General features: G+C 38.0%; 3 protein-coding genes across 4 annotated transcripts; 2 read left to right on the top strand and 1 right to left on the bottom strand.

Annotated features, from left to right (window-relative positions):
- Positions 1–386: 386 nt before the first annotated feature.
- Positions 387–6,601, top strand: prkab1a (protein kinase, AMP-activated, beta 1 non-catalytic subunit, a). 2 transcript variants are annotated; one of them, XM_015034989.1, is made up of 9 exons: positions 387–585; positions 1,948–2,062; positions 2,368–2,550; positions 2,635–2,804; positions 2,917–3,010; positions 3,701–3,815; positions 4,458–4,591; positions 4,800–4,868; positions 6,027–6,601. In XM_015034989.1, exons 3-9 carry the CDS (start codon positions 2,401–2,403, stop codon positions 6,102–6,104), a joined length of 810 nt encoding a protein of 269 aa, XP_014890475.1. In that variant the 5' UTR covers positions 387–585; positions 1,948–2,062; positions 2,368–2,400; the 3' UTR covers positions 6,105–6,601. The 2 variants fall into 2 exon arrangements, with proteins under 2 accessions (XP_014890475.1, XP_014890474.1); XM_015034988.1 differs by lacking the exon at positions 1,948–2,062 and having other exon boundaries at positions 388–585.
- A 2,271-nt stretch (positions 6,602–8,872) lies between these two features.
- LOC106949028 (phospholipase A2-like) lies at positions 8,873–10,933 on the top strand. The gene is made up of 4 exons (XM_015034990.1): positions 8,873–9,138; positions 9,715–9,862; positions 9,959–10,092; positions 10,406–10,933. Exons 1-4 carry the CDS (start codon positions 9,090–9,092, stop codon positions 10,522–10,524), a joined length of 450 nt encoding a protein of 149 aa, XP_014890476.1. The 5' UTR covers positions 8,873–9,089; the 3' UTR covers positions 10,525–10,933.
- Positions 10,934–15,042: 4,109 nt separating this feature from the next.
- On the bottom strand, positions 15,043–17,953 carry LOC106949026 (protein phosphatase 1 regulatory subunit 3B-like). Its single transcript, XM_015034987.1, has 3 exons — positions 17,845–17,953; positions 17,648–17,737; positions 15,043–16,757 (listed from the first exon to the last, which is right to left on the bottom strand). Exons 2-3 carry the CDS (start codon positions 17,659–17,661, stop codon positions 15,770–15,772), a joined length of 1,002 nt encoding a protein of 333 aa, XP_014890473.1. The 5' UTR covers positions 17,662–17,737; positions 17,845–17,953; the 3' UTR covers positions 15,043–15,769.
- Positions 17,954–20,005: the final 2,052 nt, after the last annotated feature.

Raw genomic sequence — 20,005 nt, 5'->3', positions numbered from 1 at the left:
ATTTAAACCTACAAATGCATAGATTTAGGCTGACCAATGCAAACGACAACAACATCCTAAGGAATTTAGTTGTTAAACAAATTAGAAAATCATTTGACTTTTTTTCTACTTCACAAAACTGTACAACGTTTTGTTGGACTGTCAAATAAAATCCAAATAAAATGCACTTATGTTGTTAAAATGTAACAAAATATCAAGTCCAGAGGTTGAGAAAATGTTTGTAAAGGTACTGAAGTGTTGCTTGATTAACATAATGTACTGCACTTGAACCACGCTGCCATCTAGTGTTGGCTAAACAGAATTACATCTATTACCTCAAAGACGCGAATTCCTTTAAACAACCCAAAAATAAACGCATTTGGTCAAAGTTAGGGAATACTTTTTATATCATAATTTTAACAAGAGTTGACTAAATATTGGACGTGCACCGGTTTTTCTCAGTTGCTGTGTATTTCATTTAGATCGTGTGCGCTTGCGCAGATGGGGGGCGGATTTGTTTTGCTGGACCCTGTAGTGTTTTGCATTAGAATCCATCGAAATGGGGTTTATGAGACACCGGCATCTTCGACGATAAACGTTTCTGAGGTAAAGAAAACAAGAAAAAAAAACTTTACACGTCCATGTGCATCTGTAATAGCTGTTTTTGTAACAATACCTGTGTGTTCATAAGCTGTAGTATTTAGACAGCCTCTTACCAAGCGAATGTCGACGTACTGATGGAGCCCTGTTAGCTTCAGTCCAACATGTTAGCTTGGACCCTCTGCAGGTTTGCTCTCTCCCAATAAACAACAAGCTTGGGAAGCAGCAGTGATGGAGATTATTAACGTCGGGGTTTATATTTAGCTTTGACCCTGCCGTTCCTAAAATATGCACAGAAGCTGCGCAATATTGCTTATTCTCTTAGAAAACAACTACGTTTGGATTATTTTTGCTAAACCACTCTTAACTCAAATATGAACTGATGTAGCTCTGAGTTAACACAATACTGTTTGTTTGCTTTTTATCCAGTAAAACGGACTATTAAGTTATCATCTTTAACCTCAAAAAATGACATTCATCATTAAGTCTAGTGCTAAACCTGCCTTAGAGATGAACGGAAACACTTCTAACTTGGATTTCTATACAACGTAGCATAATATTTGAATTATAATGAATTTATAGATGAAAACAATAAATACTGCAGTCTTATAAGGCTTAATGAGACGTTTTTATTGCACTAAAATAGGATAACAAATTGATATATATTTATGGAAAGCACGACTAATCATAACCATTCTTCTATATTTATTTATAAGATGTTAAGACAACAAAGCTTAAAAAAATATAATCTTAAAACTCAAGTGCACGTTATAAAAATATCTTGTAGAGTCTGTTTACGCTTACTTTAAAACCAGTTCTTTGGTCAAATATGAAGAGAAGTAGTAGATTAAAAAAAGGATTATCTTTATTGCACACACATGTTCTTTTATGTGAACAAAATTCCTGAACACAACACTGGAACATTAGCTGTATTATACAGAAATGACCTTAACATTTACCAAATAATCCTGTTGTGTACGAGTTTCAGTAAAGTTCAAAATGGTGGTCTGTGAAGAATCGCGAGGTTCCTGTTCTCCTCACTGACCCCACAAACCTGGTCAATTAATTTAACCCAATATTTTATTCATATTTAAGAGTAGAAAAAGCATCCCCTTGCTGCTTATGTAGTTACATGGGTGAATTGATCAATACTAGGCACCGCTTATAATGCATCGCCCCAGGTTTCTGGAAAACTAAACAGCATATCAGCACAAACACCTATATCAACTGTTGAGATAGAGCCCTAAGGATTTTGTTTTTTGTTTTTTTTTGCAGCCTTAGAACCTGATCACCATTCAGTCAGTGAGTCGATTGTGAGATCCTCCGACAGCTGGATCTCAGGGAATTTCATTTGTATGCTTATTTTAGGTGATAACGAATACTTACAAGAGGTTGTGGTTGGCTACAAGGAAACTAACAGGTTCTCCACACAAACCCCGAGGCCCTTCACAGAGATAAGAATCCACGCTGGGAGAAATGTAATGTGAGGATCATGTTGAATCTAAAACAACAAACACAAGCAGCTCTGATAAAATACTTCACCTGTTCAGTTCCTTCATCCTTCATGGTTTTTATTGTCTAAAAGTCAATAAATCTGTGTGATGATGTTACCAGTATGTTATCATACTGGTAACATGAAAATTAAGTCCACTGCACCTAGGAACTGAATTAAATAACTCCTGTAGACCTTATTCCCACAGCAGCTGTCAATGATTAATTAAATTGTTTAAAAGAGAGCTTTATCAGAGTTTCCGATGGCTTTACACAACTTCTTGACTCCACTCGCAGTGACCTCGTGACGGCCTACGAGAAAACGAAACCATGGGGAACACGAGCAGCGAGCGGGCTGCGATGGGCCACGGCGAGAAGGCTCAGCGGCGAGACAGCCGGGGGATCAAAGAGGGAGAGAGACCCAAAATCCTCATGGACAGCCCAGAGGATGCTGACATTTTCCACGGAGAAGACATGAAGGTATCCACTTATGTTTACTCAGAGGCACATTTCCTATTAAAGGTAAAAGGAGGATCTATCGTATCTCTCTGACGTGTGTTTCAGGCCCCTCTGGGGAAGGAGGAGTTCCTTGCCTGGCAGCAGGACCTGGAAGCAGACGATAAAGGCCTGGCTGTCGACCGACCAACTGTTTTTCGCTGGACAGGGGATGGAAAAGAGGTCTACCTCTCTGGGTCTTTCAACAACTGGGCCAATAAGATTCCCCTAATAAGAAGGTAAGGGGCAATGTCCTAAACTCTGCTGCTACATCCTCCATAATTTAGTAATGTTTAATTATTATTACTTGCAGTTGTTTTTAAATGTCTTCTTTTTTTATCTTCCTTCAAGTCAGAACACATTTGTGGCAATTGTAGATCTACCCGAGGGAGAGCATCAGTACAAGTTTTATGTGGATGGCCAGTGGACCCATGACCCAAAGGAGGTAAGCTATTACATCTGTTCAGACTTTTTCTACTACATATTTTAAGCATTTAAATTTGAGCGCTTAGCTCTTTTGGCACATGATGGTTTTTGACTTCTGCTGTTTATGATTTCTAAACTTTCTTGAATATTTAGTCATGTCTTCTGGTAAAAATATTTAGTCTTTTAATCCATTAAAACCATGTGTGCTCCTTGAAGGCTAGTTACTTTCATTTACACCATTAAAAAAAAAATCATTCTGGGCGTTTGTGGTCCATAACTTCCGCAAATACCAGAGTGTGTCTCAGAAAATGTGTCCCACTTCTCAACTGATCCTAATGAAAAAGTCAAATCGGGTTTTCAAAGACGTTTATAATGAATCTTTGCTTTTAACTCTCTGCTGCTTCCACATTTTTTACACCTTGTAAGGATTTCTGCTTCACTTCTAACACACTTCTTGGCTAATTAGTCCTGATCCCCTCAGGTTATAATTTTCACTCTACATTTGCACAAAGTGCAAATTCTCCAATTATTTCTGGTAGCTCCTATAATTAAAAGCACTTTTAGATGTACAGCGGGAGAGGTCATTATTGGATCAAGTAATTAACTTGGGTTTCGGATTACAAGGAATGTGGCATTGCTTTAACTAGAGGATTTCTTTTTGTGTCGTCTGTGAAGTTTGTTTATTTGACCATGTCATGGCTTTTCACAGCCTGTTGTGACCAGCCAGCTGGGCACCGTTAATAATATCATCCAGGTGAAGAAAACTGACTTCGAGGTGTTTGATGCTCTCATGGTGGACTCGCAAAAATCCTCTGACGTGTCAGGTGAGAGCTAACAACTGATCACAAAAAAAAAAAAAAAAATTACTGAAGCAGATTCTAGTTTCTAAAAGCATAAATTTAATACCATGCAGACAAGTCTTTATTTTTGTATGATTGCTACATAGATTGATTGATCATGCACTATAAGAATTTTTTTTTATTTTTTAAATGCCGTAAACTTATGTTTTTGCAGCAGCACAATGTCACATTAATGGCATGGGAAAATCCAAATATCCTCACATAATCCAGCAGGTTTTATTGCTGGTATGATCTTTTCAGAGTACTGTGCTGATTGGAGCAGAAGTGTTTTAATTCAGCCAAATTGATGCATTTTTGAGCACGAATGGCTTTTTTAACGTCAACGCCACTCAATGTCTATACATTTAACCCTGAACTTTGACTAGACCACTCGAAAAGTTTGATTTTTTTAATATATTTTTTTCTTCATTATATCAGACAGTGTCTATTTAAGTGATTACTGGATTCTACAGGCCAAGCTGTTGCATTTGTTGCACCATGACATAATGTTAAAAGTTTAACGGATGTGAATACTTTTGCAAAACTCTTTTGATTGCCTAATATTATTCAGATTTATTGTATTAGTCCAGCCATTCTTTTTTTTTTTTTTTTTTTTTTTTTTTTTAGACCTGTCCAGCTCTCCTCCCGGCCCATATCACCAGGACGCTTATGTCCCCAAACAGGACGAAAAGTTTAAGTCCCCACCTATCCTCCCTCCACACCTTCTCCAAGTCATTCTCAACAAAGACACTGGAATATCTGTAAGTGGATCAGATTTTAATTCAGGATTGCTCTGGTTGTCATTTTTTTTACAGATTTTACCAAAGAAACAAGGTGTGATTGCTTTTCTTTATCTTTCTATAAGTTTTAAACTACATGGCCTATTTAGACGCAGTGCATCTAATGTGCAACGTAAATCTGCTCTGGTATTTTTCTTTCATTTGTTTTTTTCCACTTTCTTATCTTCAGTGTGACCCTGCATTACTTCCAGAGCCGAACCACGTCATGCTCAATCACCTTTACGCGCTTTCAATTAAGGTACGGTTCATACTTGTCTGAACTACCGAACTACAAAAAAAAATATATCCTCTGTTGTCAATGTATGCTCACTGTGTGACCGCTGGTGTGGGAAATCATTGTGAGAAATGACCAGCTTTTATGGGTATTTTCCCAGAAAATGTTCACTGCTACCACATATAGCAGGCATATGTACTGAGCCTGCAGAGCGGATCGTATCTGTGGAATGCCAGCAGTGATAAGATGCTGGCACAAGGATTGCAGGACAGACTGAAGGGCAGATCATTTCCCTTGCTGCACCACTCTTAAGTGGAAAAACAACCAGAAAGTGCATGCCAACGTATAAATAGAGACGATAGTTTGAGACTTAATGGGGGGAAGAAAACAAACGAGCCGAGTTCACATGGGAGAAGCTAAATGTGATTTTCCTTTTAAGGTAGGGTGCGGTTGATAAGCTTTCGACTCTTTCCAACAAAATGTTGAGTTAAGGTATTTGTTTTGTACCGTTTTATTTTTTCTTTTTACTTAATTTAAGGCAGTTAAAGGCACCATAAATTAAAATGAGCTAGACAATTTCCATTCTGATGACTTTTTTTGAGTGGACATTTTGTTTACAGAGACATCATCCATCCAGTTAATTGTTTTTGGTTGTGTTTTATTTGGATATTTAAAATACCTTCAACTTCTTTAAAAACATTAAGTTTATTGGTCTATGAGAGGGCTGACATACATTGTTATATCGTTGTAAGTATATGATTTGAAATTGGTCTCGAAACAGCAATATTGACGTTTATTGCAGTAATTAGGGATGCAATTTATTGTACAGCAAATTCTTTTGCCGTGACAGGTCAGGTGTTGTCGTCTACATTTACTGGAATCATAAGGATTTCACTCAGGAGTCCAATCAGGGCGGCCAAACACAAATGGACAGTTTTTAGATTTTTATTGGTAAAAACTATTGAAAATCGTTTTATTCTCTACTTTTCAATGATGCAGTACTAGTTGAGCATTTGCCACATAAAAGTCATACAAAATGCATTGCAATTAGTGGGTGTAACATGAGAAAATGTTAAAAAGTTAAAGGATATAAATCCTTTTTTACACCCGATGACCTCAAGTTACGGAAGTGAAATGCTTTTAGGTTAATCTTTCCTCTGTCTTGTGTTTATTTCGTCACAGGATGGAGTGATGGTGCTTAGCGCGACACATCGGTATAAGAAGAAGTACGTCACCACTTTATTGTATAAGCCCATCTAATGGCCACGTCTCATTCCAGCCACATGAACTATCCACCAAGTGTGCAGAATATTTCTGAGTTTCTTCCATGAAATAGAAAAATTAGACCAAACCTGTTAAAAATCCCTCACCTGTTCATGTCTATCCAAGTTGAACAGCAAATGAAGTGGGATGAATGAAGGACTTTAATGATATGATTTTTAATGAAATATAAACATAATCACAAAATTGCAATTCTTTACAGTTCGTTAGAGATGGTTTGTTGTATTGAATTATACAAGTTGAAAGGCATTTCAGAGACATCGTCAAACATACAGAACATTTCAAATATTATTATTAATGTCCTCTGAGAGGATATTCATAAAAATATTGATGACGTGACATTTAGCTTTATAAACTTCTGACATCAGCACTGAAATGCATTACAGTTAAATGTTTTACCCTTTTTTTTTTGTTACAGGCAAAACTGTTACCAGTAGCGCTTGAAAATTTAGTTGTAATATATTTTTTAACATTAATGACCAGAATGACCTGTTTTTTTTTTTTTTTAATTTTTTAAAGAGAAAACGTCAGGCTTGGATTTAATCAAAATGTGACTATAGGAAGACAGACGGGTCCAGATTGGCAGTGAGGGAATATCAGAGTCTTATCTGGTCGCCAAAGGAGATTACTTAGAACCTCAAACTGAGAGTTGTTGAATCTTATCAGGCTGAAGCCTCAGACATGGTCGCTGTCTGCATCAGTTTCATCCTCCGCCGAGTGAAGAATTGTGGGTAATCAGCCGTTGCTAACAGACTTGCATCCAGCCCCCTCAAAAGTTACAATCCAGTGCCTTCGGAGACGATGCAGTGTGTGGGTCGAACGCCCGAAGCAACACAGTGAGCAATACGGAGAAGTCTGCAAGAAGAAAAGTCAGTGTCGTGAAAAGAGAATATTTTTTTTACTTTCTTTTTTTTTTTAGTTTGTTAGAATTTGCATTAAAAAGTCGGCAGACTGACAGAGAGAAAAAAAATACAACAAAAAGAGATGATGTAGAGTAAGAATAACATTTACTTTGAGGCAACAAAGAAAAGATTGTAGATCTTCAGAATAATAACTTCATAAATTAAAATAAAAACAGTGAAAAGTTGTTAGATTTTCAAGCACTACTAAAAACAGATGAGCACTCTTATAGTGATTTATACTCTGCATATGTAGTTATTGTAAACATCCACCTAAGGTTGTAAATGTGTCAATTATTACATTCCTATTTAACATGCCTTTCCTTGTACATTAATTTGCAGGGATATTTTTTTGCTTTGTAGAATATGAAAGCAAATAATGATTTGGTGGGACACTGAAACGTTTTAAATCGAAACATATAAGTAGTTGCACTCATTAATCACGCTGATAGAAATATGTGTAAATAAGGTTCCTGTTTACTTTCCCACGGTCGAGAAGACAAAACAAAACGTCACCAATCAAGAATGTGAACCTTCAGGTTACAGACTGAACATATGCACTGAGGCACTTGTCTGTGTGTTGTCTTCTGCTGTTTGTGTTGATGGGGACATAATGTACGGAGTGCCGAGCACACAGGGCAGAGATAATATATTTTTTAGAGCATTTAGAGATTATATTATTTATATTTTAGATGCTGTTGTTCATTCTGTTGATCCATATTGTTTTTATTGTGTTGATTGCCTTGTATGGTAAAATCCATTTCACTCAATCAAAAGTTTAACTCTTGATTTGATGTTGAATTCGTGCACTAACATGACAATGTATCGGGAGAGTAGAACTGATACCGCTGTCATATTTTCTTCATTTGTCTGCATGATGAAGATTAAATTGAGATCACATCCAACTGTTGACCTCTGTTTTGTTCATCAGAGTGTGGAATGTTGAATATTCAAAGTTCAATTTAAAAAATAGTATTGTGATGAGTTCTATATTTCTTTCTAAACTGTGCTAGGCGATTGATTAATTACTTGACTAATGTGGGCAAAAACAGGTAAACTATGTAGCTGTAAGCCTCACAAACCAAGTGGACCAGGACATGATTACAAGAGAAATCATGCATGAAATCTGCCCTCTGGTGGAGGATCTGCAAACTGGAAAGTACCAGTTTCTGCTGCCTGCACCTTTTGTGAATCTGAGCTTCAAAAATAAAAATGAAATAATTAATTATATTTTTTAAATTAAACTTTTATTGACTCAGAAAATGCTGCTTTAAGTTCATCCCAAAATTGATTGATGTCATCTTTTAATTTGACCAACATATTTCTTCTGGCTGGAAGTTGCAGGTAAGTTTCGACTTTCCACTTTTTAAGTGGAAAGTCCACTTTTTAAATTGAAGTAAGAATTGATTCCTCTATAGCTCCGTTGTTGGTTAATTAAAAATAACTTTAAATTTGCCAGATGCTTGAATAATTTCTGTCTCAACTGTGTACCATTGAAGATTTCATTGAAAAACGATTGTGAAAATGTGTGCATCAGTTTCAGTTGTGGTACTCTTGGTACGTTGGTAGATTTTATGAGTCATTGCAACAACATGCTTCAACAAGAGTTTGACATCTTGTGGGGGGAAAAAGAAAAAAACGTCCTCTAAATGTGTTTCCCCTTAAATGTTGAATAACTGGACAGCTAAACGCATGGATAGGATAAGAAGGGAGTGCATGTACACACAAAATCAGTCTGAACCTTTTAATTACTACAGAAAAACATGAAGATTTTTCTTGTTTAATTTAGTTCAGAATGTGTAAGCAAGTGTCATTTTGCCATACTGATGAATCAGCAATGAGATTCTATGACTTCATGGCAGGGAGCTTGTCCATAGGAGGTCGGAGCTTACAAGGTGTGAGAAATATTTAACCTTTGCACATGCTAGCTTGCTTTGTGGATGTGAATGCGTGTGAGCTGGTGCTGTATGGACAGCTGACAAGCAAGGACCCACACATGATGTATATAAAGGGACTTTGTGTTTGAGTGAAAGTCACTTTGTGACTGAAGCCTTTCACTCACAGAATGAATGCCTTTCAGACGATCTTCCTCTTGACTGTTGGTCTCTCTGTAGGTGAGTACATCTTCACAGAAATTGTTAGACTGTAAAAAGTATTTATACCCCCTAAAATATTCAGTTTTCTCAAAATACAAAATTAAACTCCAATATATTTTACTGTCTTGCTATGCGATAGCTAAACATAATGCACTTGGATTTAGTTAAAGTGTAAATGCTGCATTTCATTGTTGCTGTTCCTTTTTCTTCAATTACATCTGCAAGTTTGTTTTTTGTTTTTCAAATCAAGTTTATTTCAGCAACAAGGCAGTTTAGAGTGTTTTACATCACAAAAACGTACTGTCATCAATTTTGAACTCTGTGTTTCGGCTCCTTTACAGTTTTCTGGAAGTGTGTCCAGATTAGTAGCGCATAGAAACTGAATGCTTGATTCAAAAACGTGTAGAAACATCAATAATTTTCCTTCCACATGACAGTTATGAGTGATTTTGTGTTGATCTGTCACCTGTGACCTGTGTCACCAAGTTTCCAGTGATGATATGGCAAAATATAAAACAATTTAAAAATTCTAAATGCTTTTTACCATACATATTCACACTTAAGTCACTATCATGTGATGTTATTTTTCTACAGCCCACTCACTGGACTACAAGGCTCTCCATCAGTTCAGGGCCATGATCCTGTGTATGTTACCTGATAGCTGGCCTGCTCTTGACTATGCAGACTATGGATGTTACTGTGGATACGGAGGCTCTGGCACACCCGTTGATGATCTGGATAGGTCATTATTTAAGCCGCCTCACACTAACACTACTTAAAAATATTATAGGTTTGTTTTAAAGATTGCAGTGCTTGACATTGTTTTTTTTCCATACAGGTGCTGCCAGATTCATGACCAGTGTTACAGTGACGCCATGCAGCATCCGGAGTGCTGGCCCATCCTGGATAACCCTTATACTGAGGTTTACTCCTACACCTGTGATGAGGCTAACAGAAAGCTCTCTTGTACAAGTGAGTCGACTTTTTAAAAATTATTTTTCTAGAGTTGCTAACTGTTACTCCTCGATAGTGAGATTGAAGCTTTTTTCCGTCATTTCAAAGTGATAACTCTCACTCGAAACAGAGAAGGCAGTGCTACAAATCTGTCATTGACTTGTACATAGTGGATTTACTCATTCTACTTTTTACTGACTCCATCCATACACACTCCTCACTTCAAGCTCTGCTCAGAAGTTGACAACCCTGTCATTGCACTATTCTCACCAGTACTACCTGGCTGTCAGAGATTGAAAACTGACTGAAACTCTTGCTTTCTCTTTTCTAGACCAGAACGATGAATGTGAGATGTTCATCTGTGAGTGCGACCGCAAAGCCGCAGAGTGTTTCAGCAGGTCAGAGTGGAACCCCGAGCATGAGCACCTGCCAAGTGACCGGTGTCAGTAGAGTCCTGCACAAACAGCTGCGTCAAGCAAGGAATCTGTGCCACCTGCATTTACAAACTGCTATATTACTTCATCTGGTGTCATTCTGAGTCACAGTGACCTTACAGGATCATTTACTAATGATGTGATTCATGCGTGGTCTCTTAAGCGTCTATCCTTTCTCCATCTGGATGCTTCTGGTTGGACTTGCTGCTATATCTCACCCTAAATGTCATCATGTTTACCATCCACTTGAGTGTGATGGTAATTGCAATTTTTAGTGCAGTTTGCAGTCAGCAGAGGGCGCTGTTCCTCATTTATCCCATTAGTGTGTCGGAAGACAGAAAAGCATCGACTTGCTCCACAACAGTTCTTTTCACTTTATGTAACATAATCAGAAATAATAAATGACTTTTTTTCCCAGGGGGAAATAAATGTTTTCTTTTTCATTACCTAAATCCTCCAATTTTTTGCTTTCAAGTGGTCTATAAATTGTTACAACGACTTTAGTATTTTTATTTGTTTATTTATTTTTGCCAAAACTGATTTTGGCAACAACAAAAAAATCACTTTTGGCAAAAAAATAGCTTTAGCCATTATTTTAGGAAAGTGACAAAATGTTAAACCAATCTTCATGTAACTGTCCTGGTGCTTTTCAATTGATTGCATCATCCTGGCAGCATGACTTGGTTACAAAACGTTTGCAATGATATTAAACTCCTACTGCATAACTGAAAACAGCTTGGTCTTTATCTGTGAAAATGACATCAAACTTTAGAAGTTTCATTAATTTTAATTATGGTGCCAGTATCTGAATCATAAACAAGATGGTTATGCAACTGCAACTGAAATGAAGATTCACATAGACTTTGGTCACCATCCAACCTGTTTGGCAAACAGGCAAAGATGACCTCATTCCTGGTTATGTTCTCAGCCTGGCAGTGCGTCACCTACTTTAGCAACCCACCGCTCGCTCGTTGTGATTCGTTGCTGAGCCTGCAGCCCACTGAATCACTCTTTAGCCCATTTTTCAGACAATGCGTAAGCTCGGCAGCTGGTAGCCGACTTCAGGCAGTGGTCCAGCTGAGGCTGCTGCTGGCTGAAAGATAAAATGAGAGGAGTGACACACACTGACAAAAAAGTGATACTAGACTATTGAAAGTTCCTCAAGTTACGCCCTTTGTACATATTTTGCTGTTATGGTAACTAAAAGTGCCAGTAGTGCTGATAGGTATCAGTTTTCCTGTACAACACCCAAACTGATTTATGAAAAATTCAAACAAATTTTCTTCTTTAACAAATAAGAACCGTATTGCATGTACATATTTTAAGTTATAAAGACTCCATGTGTTTACAAAATTTTCTGTAGATTATATCCCAATTCATTGTATGGGTGTATGCTGGCAAAGATGGATGATACTGCATACAAATATGCTGCTGGGATATCTTCGTAACCAAGCTGTCTTCATAATTCTTGCAATTTATTGATTTTATGTATTTGTTTTTTTTTATTTTTTTTTATTTTCCACATTTAAACCACAAATGTTCGAGCGGCAGACCGACACAGGGTTTTACCCAACGGTGAAGCGGAAGGGAAAGGATACAGAGTTTTTAGACAATTTACAAATAAAAATCCAAGTAGATTTTGATGCATTTGTTTAGCTCCATTTACTCTGATACCCTAAATAAAATACATTGACATGTTTCCCTACACAGTCAAGTATAAACTAGAGTCTACTTTTGTGTACATAATTCTGGACTGCATGCAAAGTATCATAGTGTGGCAGAAAAATAAAAGAAAAGCTCCTTTACACACCATCCTCATAGTGGGTCCTAGTAGCAGTGTTATGCTATGGACTTCTTCAGCAGGGAGAGGAAAACTGCAATCCAGTAAGAAAAGCAATCAGAGGCAGTACAGCACTTGAGACTGCAGTTGAAATCAATATCACAGGACAACAATTCTAACAAATTTAGTAACTCAGATTTTGAGTTAAATTCCTTAGCATCTTTAACTTCAGACGATGTCCTTTTGGTAGATTTTTTAACAAGAATATCCAGCACAGGTATTGAAGAGGCAGTAAGATCATTTTCTTGCTCCAATATAGTTGATTCCTCAGCATGTTATCTAACTCTCCAGAGGCCTGCTAAGGAATTATTCTCTGAGTAGGTGGTTTGATGAAGGTAGCATCTTGCTTTCCACTATTATTTCATCCAATCTACTTGTGTATTACTATTTCAGGTTCAAGTCTTAAAAGTCAAATTCTACCTTTTATTTCCAGGATGTTATTGGCGGATAACAATATTCCCCAAACTGCAGTTTAGAGCACATATTTAAATTATGTCATGCTGAATGAGAAGCACATGCTTGTCATATTTGACTACTCCCTTACAATTCACATCGAATCGCTCCTTACTTTCCTCTAATTAGCCTTTCCTCTGACTCTACATTTCCTCAGTCCATGAGATATGTAGTTGGGTTTCTGTTATGAAAGGATTTAGTGATCCACACTCCCTAGAGGTTAGAGTTTCAGCAGATCAGTGTTTGCACAACACCACACAACCACAAAAAAAAAAATAAAAAATAAAAAAAAGAATCAATAGGCTTCATTTAGACACAGGTGTTATGACTGGTGTAGGTTTCATTTTGGTTAGGTTGGTAATTGATCTTTATCTTTGTTCCACATCACTCTTAATTATTGTTATATAAGACCCAGAGGACTTGGTTAGAACCTGTCAGCGCTCCTCCACAGGTATGCTGACACCTTTTGCTTATACCTAAACAAGCTTCCATATAAATTCTCAGATCATGCACAACACACACCTCTGAGCTTACGGACGTGCCAATGTCAGATTAGGTATTTTAATTTTACCCTACTGTGACGTTTGAGCACATCAATTCGATTAGCAATACCACATGCTAATAAACGGTGCTAATTTAGCTCATATATAATTTGGCAGATACAAATAAAACGTGAGAGTGAATGTATCTTCCGACGCTTCACAACTGGTTGTAGGGAATGTGTTTTCGTAGTCAGACGCCTGAGCTGGATGCTAACTAATGTTTTACTCTCAAATACGAGAATTCAAGAATTCAGAGCACTGTTTTCTGATATTTTTGAATTATTTTGGATGTGCAGTTGTAGGGAGCATAATTGAAAAAATCACTGATGTGAGTAAAATGTAATGAGTCTACCAAATAAATCAGCTTGCACCAAAATCTCCAATTAATCATGGTTAAGTACAAAAAATTGTGGTGATTAATCACCAGTTTAAATTGCTTGACAGCAATACAGTGAACACTCCAGAGTGCTTGTGTTTACTGATGCTGTCTAATGTTCCTGGATTTGTTGCTCTGGGGTTCCCCTGGGACAGTCCACAAGGTTTCTCTTCCTTATCTGTTTTGTTTTCAGTTTGCATGTAGGTGTATGTAATAGCAATGCTTTCTGATTCTTAAATGGGCTTTAACTTACTGCTTGAATTAATTTGTTTTAAAAAGAAAAATTATATAACTTTTGAGAACCCTCCCTTTCATAACACCCAGCAACCTAAATCCAGCCTGTCCTATTTGTATCTGTTTTGGAAAACATTTTATGAAACCCTAATGTTGAATGAAACCAACTGCATGGGAATGGCTACATGAATGCATTTCACACATTCTCCTTTAGCAATAAGGTATTAGGGTTGGGTTAAATAGGGTGCAGGTGGAATGCCTTACAATAAACCTTGATCTTTTTCTCCTTTTGTCACATTTGCATCCACAAAATTATGTGTTTTATTAGAGTCGTATGTTAAAAATAACTCAAAAAAGTACCTCACTGTGGAATGTTAATGAAAATAATGTGATTTTTAAAATTCTTTACTTGCTTTTATGTTCTGAGAGGTCTGGAAGGTTGATGCAACAACAGCAGATTTTTTATGTATTGTGGTGCTAAGCAGTTCAGTAAATAAAATACTAAAAGTCTATTTTCCACTGGCTCCCCGTAGCCAGTGGAGGGAATTTAGAACTGACTACTCCGGCTTCCTCCCACAGTCCAAAAACGGGACTGTCAGGTTAATTGGTCTCTCTAAATTCTCCTTACGTGTGAATGTGTTTGTGCATGTTTGTCCTGTTTGTCTCTGTGTTGTCCTGTGACACCATTGACCCTGAAAGGATAAGTGTGTTTGAGAATAGATGGATGGAAAGGAATACCGGTCTACGGTAGAAAAGTGACACTGCATCTGGAGGTGATGGAATGATGCTGTGGGAATGCAGGTTTTTTTTTTTTTCTGCAGTAACAGTGAAGCTGGTCAGAGATGATGGGAAGATGGAGTAAGCTTAAACATAGAGCAATTACAGAAGAAAAACTGTGAGATGTTACAAAAGATTATGGAAAAGATGTTCACGCTCTCTTTGTCACATCTGAGCTGAAGCTAGTTTGGATAGGATTTTGCATAAGAATAGGCAATTTATTTAGATGTGCAAAGCTGAGAGAAACATACCAACAGCCTTGCAGCTGCATTTGAAGTATTATCTCCGTTGTGCTGAACAAAAATATATGCCTCACTTTTCAGATTTTTATTAGGAAAAAAAATGAATACCATGCATCATTTCTCTTAAAACAAATGACAAAATGCGAAAAGGATCAGGTAACTGTAAACAGATCTAATACAACATTTCAACTGATACCACAAGCCTGTAAACTTTCACTTAGGTTGAAATAGGACAGCAGCAGCCACAAGGAACTAAGAGTCAAGAAAAAAAAAAAAGTGTGACCTGGGTGGAAATGAAACTAGAGTAGCGAGAACTTTCTCACTGTAGTTGCTAAGATGTTTTGTACTGACTCCACCCTTCCCCATAAAACAAGTCCGTGCAAAAGCAAAGTACGTACTGTCTCAAATTTGTCAAACCAGTTGTCTATGGTACAATATGTAACAATTCCAAGAATGTTGAAGCCAAGGGAGTGTCTGGGACATACTCTTCAATCCAAAGTGTTTCCCAGAAGATCCTTTTTGCTTTGTTGACCCATCTCTGTCTGGTATGCCTGACTCAACAAATGGATACACAGCAGGAATCTGATCCAATGTAGATAACACACACTGATTTCTTGAATGTATTTGCTAATAAGATTTTACACAAACACATTTATTTTTAGTTGAAAAAAAAAAAAAACTCACTTCAGCAGAAGTTGAAAAAATAAAAATAATTTAATAATACATCATTCACATTACAACAGGGTATTCTTTATCCAGAATCATATTTGTGCTGACATGCCACCATATTGGATGTTTTACGCCATCCAACACAGTGGTGCGCGGATTGCAGACCTAAATCCACTGCTTAGCAGATGACTGTGGAGGTATGTCAGATTCTCACAGTTTCGGAGATAAGAAGAAAACTGTGGATAAACAGGTGGCTGGTACTTTGAAAGCATGGGGTAAAACTGCTTTGTATAGTCTTTGCTTGGACTTGACCCGGCTGTTTCCCTCAGGACTTTGTAATTCTGCCCCATGTTGTCATCCCGGTGCACCACAGAGCTGAGCCCTGGGCTGGATGTGAAGCAGAACTCAATCCGCTCTATTTTGTCTGTAATTTGGGGCAAGCATGCTTCAAAGAAAAACACGTCTACGTCAAGGCCATTGACTCGCCTCTGCTCCAGGAATTTACAGGGAATGTTTTTGAGGGTGATCCATGAATCAAAAGTCATTTTCATATTGACAGTGCTTTTTGGGCAGCTATGGAAAACGCACACTTCACCTATCAAGGTGTTGTCTGAAATGCTGCAGCTCTTCATTTGTACACATTTCTCTTGCAGGCGAGCAATAAGTGCGTCAGAGTCCTTTGCAGGCTGAGAGAAGCCCAGGCGAAACTTGGGCGTAAGCGATCCATTTCTGTTTGTTGGATTTTGTTGGCCTTCCGAGGGGCGTGGACAGGGGTTTGTTGCTGGAGCAGGGGGCGGGGACGGGGGCTCGGTGGTGAATACATGCTCAACGGTCAGCGCCCGTCCCACCTCATCTGCAAATATCACACGTTTCTTGTGCGCGCTGAAGCTGTACTTGCGGAAGCAGCTCCGGGGCGATGTAGGCACGTATGACGAGGGTGGAGAGGAGGACAGATGTGCAAAGCGAAGGCTGGCTCTTCGTTGGTAGTCTTTTGGTGGATAAAATCGCTGCGTTACTTTCAGAGGTGCCATGATCGGTGGCTGATGAAGAGGCTGGTGCTGACCAGGGTTCACTGACAGTTTGTCTGGTTTGGCGACGGGATGGGGGTGAAGAACTCTGAGAAGGTTCAAAACAACCATGATTATAAATATGGCAGCATGATTTTCAGCATAATCATATTTGTGTGAATGCAAGCAAAGAAAATCATGATCAGGCATAAGAAAACGACCACATGTCTAATAATGTGCTGATCGCCCTGCCCAAGAAGGCATGGGCAGCACTAGAGCCCCAATGTTGTGCTGTTGCACCAACACGCTAACACAAATTTGCAATGTGGGGCATTAATGGAGTGAACTTGTAAGTGGATTAAAATTTGGGGCCCAAATAAAGACCTCAAGCTAATTATTATGCTGTTTAAGCTATTTAGCTGTGTTGCAAGGTGCAATATTTTGCTTTAAGAAAACACAGGTATTAACATATAGGTATTTAGGTAGGCAACAAAGTAGCATCCAGTTATATCAGGAGCTGCATTTTCCCAGCAAAACTTTACTCAACGCAACCTTACAACCTCCGCACACTCGTCTTCTTGCCAAAGTGAATTCTTGTGCCATTTATCCCCAGGCAAGACACAAGCACACGCATACACACCCAGATAATCTACATAATGTAGGCGAAAATGTGATTCATCACGTTTTTCACTTCACATCCATCAACGTGTCTTGGCCGTGACCCTGTCGCAAGTTCACTGCAGTTCCTTCCCTGGGCCCCTTCTGATAGACACTGCAACACAACAGCTCCAGTTTGCAAACGCCCTGACCTATTTACCTCGCAATCGCTATTAGTTTTTAGTTAAACTAGCTCAAATTCCTACATTTGTCTTCATTAACTGTCAGTCAAAATAGTCACTTGTTTTTATGTGCATCTGTATACCACTATGACAAAATTATTCTCACTTCTCGTGGTCTTAATATTATGCCTGATATCTGAAATTGAAAATAGTAACTTACCTTAAGCTACTCATTGTTCCGCTGCAGATTTACACTGTTTTTCTGTTCTTTAGGAAGAAGGGCTTTGAGCTGAGTCGGCTTGATCTGCAACTGAAAAAGCAAATAGCAAAGTAAGAACATAAGCCGTCCATGCAAGGAAAGACAAGCGTCTAACCAACAATGTGATTGCAATTTTAAGCGTATAATGATATACTCACATATCATACGGTAACATGTAGTTTCTCAGGTGAGTGAAACAGTGAAAATAAAGGTGAGTGCGCAGTCAGGCTGTCTGTGTTGTGTCTGAGGTCTGTGTTTTGGGTTTTGGGATTAAAAAGGAGCGTGCTCTGTGACATCACACCCGCCTGAAGCTATAGATCAACCAATCGACTGCAGCTACTTTGTTTTTTGTGTCCCGCCTTCACAAGGCCGTCTAATGGGCTGCACATACTGAGAGCTTTCCTTTTATGGAATCCTTCTCCGATGACAACATAGTTTTGGGAATAAAAGAGAAAAAAAAAAAAAACTAAAACCAAGCTCAAAATATTTTCAACTCAGTTTTCAAGACAAATGGGGGTTCTTTTTGTGTAAATAACCCAGAGAAAGCATGTGTTAACCTGATTTGAAATAAACTGAATCAGATGTCAAGTTTGAATTAGTGTAGGTCTAAAGGTACACATGCAAGAATGTGTTCAAAGCAAAACACAGCCTGGTCTTGAACTTGTTAGTCATGACTTTGGAATTATTATTTTTTTTTTTCTTGCTTCATTCCAACTTGTTTCGCTGTCTGCAGTAGAACTCCACTTGTAAATCTACAACTATGTTGTAACTTAAAAACAACAAAAAACAAAGACAAATAGGTCAAAAATGTTTCTAAAGAAAACCCAGAAGATTGCATCAAGTCATTGACTTGCAGCACCGCTTCTGGACAAGCATGTAACGTCAACGAACAATTGCGAGCGTTGTCTGGGTTTTGTGCTTTAGACAAATTCCTCACACTGAGCATTTATGTAGCAACAGTAGAGAGGAAAATAGAAATAGGGCTCCAGAAGAACCTGGTGCCGTTCAAGTGAACATCTGCCACAGTTGAATAGGAATTTCAGAAGACAAAGCAGATACTCGAAAAGAAGCAGAGCTGATGTAGGAGTGCATATCAGAAAACCGATAATGTTGATGAACATTACAAATCTGAAGAAAATACATTTTTTTAAAAATGTCTAAAATGTAATTTCTGTTGAGGAATAATTGTGACACCTCCAGGTTGCTTGAAATAGCTACACATCTGATTACACATGAAAAGAAAATCATTGCACAGCATTTTAAAATAAGTTAGCCCTGTTTAAACTCCAGACATTTAGTTTCATGTGATCCTTACTGTTATGCTGTTGGCAACAGTATGTTAGGCAACCTCTCCCCCGCCCCATCCAGGAAAGTATCACAGCTAAACAAAAAGACAGACCAAATGGGGCAAAAAAAAAAAAAAAAAAAAAAACTGGGAGATAAAAGTATATCACAATAACTAATTATGATACAAGCAACAAACATTACGTTTTGTCAAATACTTATCAAATATATGTCATCTCAATGTTCCAGTTATAATTAATCAAAGACAACTGTATAAACATTGGTTTCAAGGCTTGATTTAAAGGAACTCTGTGTTGTTGTTTTTTTTTGTTTTTTTTTTACTGTTTTGCAGTCTTCAGGAAGTTTGTTCCAGATTTGTCCAGCATAAAAACTGAATACTGCTTCTGCATGTTTGATTCTGGTTCTGAGAATGCAGAGTAAACTAAAACCAGAAGACTTGAGTTGATACGATGACTAGCTCCTTCATGTATTCTGGTGCTACGCCATTCAGTGATTAACAAAAGTTTTTTTGGTCTATTCTCTTAGCTTCAGGGAGCCAGTTACTTTTAGGTCTGGGGTGATTGATGTGCTCCATCTTCCTGGTTTTAATGAGAACACAAGCAGCAGTTTTGGATCAGAGTCTGCTGTCTGATTGATTTGGAGCGGCCTCCAATCCGCTTCCATCTGCATATGTATTCACATCAGAGTTCCCTTCGACCGAACCAAGACCTAAATCTTTAGCCACCCCGAGTTTACCTTTCAGCAGGATAATAACAGAGCCAGAGTTGGTTACCTTGGACACACCAACCATAGTCCTTCTGCAAGGTTTGCTGTTGTCATTTTGTGGAGATCAAGACAAACTTGTCCTGAACAGGTTCTTGTTGAGGACACCAGTTTTGACTTATCAAGCCAATGACCCCACCTAAAGTTTTCTCACTTTGTAATCCAGTCCAATTATGGAATGGATTAAAAGTGACTCGATGACACTTAAAAAGCTCAGTGAAGTTACTGTTCCAACAGGCGATCAAAGTTAGT

This window comes from Poecilia latipinna, unplaced genomic scaffold (assembly GCF_001443285.1).
Source record: "Poecilia latipinna isolate Pla-1442-1.1 unplaced genomic scaffold, P_latipinna-1.0 Scaffold320, whole genome shotgun sequence".
NCBI lineage: Eukaryota > Metazoa > Chordata > Actinopteri > Cyprinodontiformes > Poeciliidae > Poecilia > Poecilia latipinna.
This window is presented reverse-complemented; position numbering and strand designations above follow the sequence as displayed.

Excerpts from the sequence above, each read along its gene's own strand:
- LOC106949028 (XM_015034990.1), top strand. The coding sequence starts at position 9,090 with ATGAATGCCTTTCAGACGATCTTCCTCTTGACTGTTGGTCTCTCTGTA. Across the intron at positions 9,863-9,958 it reads CCCGTTGATGATCTGGATAG|GTGCTGCCAGATTCATGACC; the intron begins GTCATTATTTAA and ends TTTTCCATACAG. Across the intron at positions 10,093-10,405 it reads CAGAAAGCTCTCTTGTACAA|ACCAGAACGATGAATGTGAG; the intron begins GTGAGTCGACTT and ends TCTCTTTTCTAG.
- prkab1a (XM_015034989.1), top strand. The coding sequence starts at position 2,401 with ATGGGGAACACGAGCAGCGAGCGGGCTGCGATGGGCCACGGCGAGAAG. Across the intron at positions 2,805-2,916 it reads AAGATTCCCCTAATAAGAAG|TCAGAACACATTTGTGGCAA; the intron begins GTAAGGGGCAAT and ends TCTTCCTTCAAG. Across the intron at positions 3,011-3,700 it reads GGACCCATGACCCAAAGGAG|CCTGTTGTGACCAGCCAGCT; the intron begins GTAAGCTATTAC and ends GGCTTTTCACAG.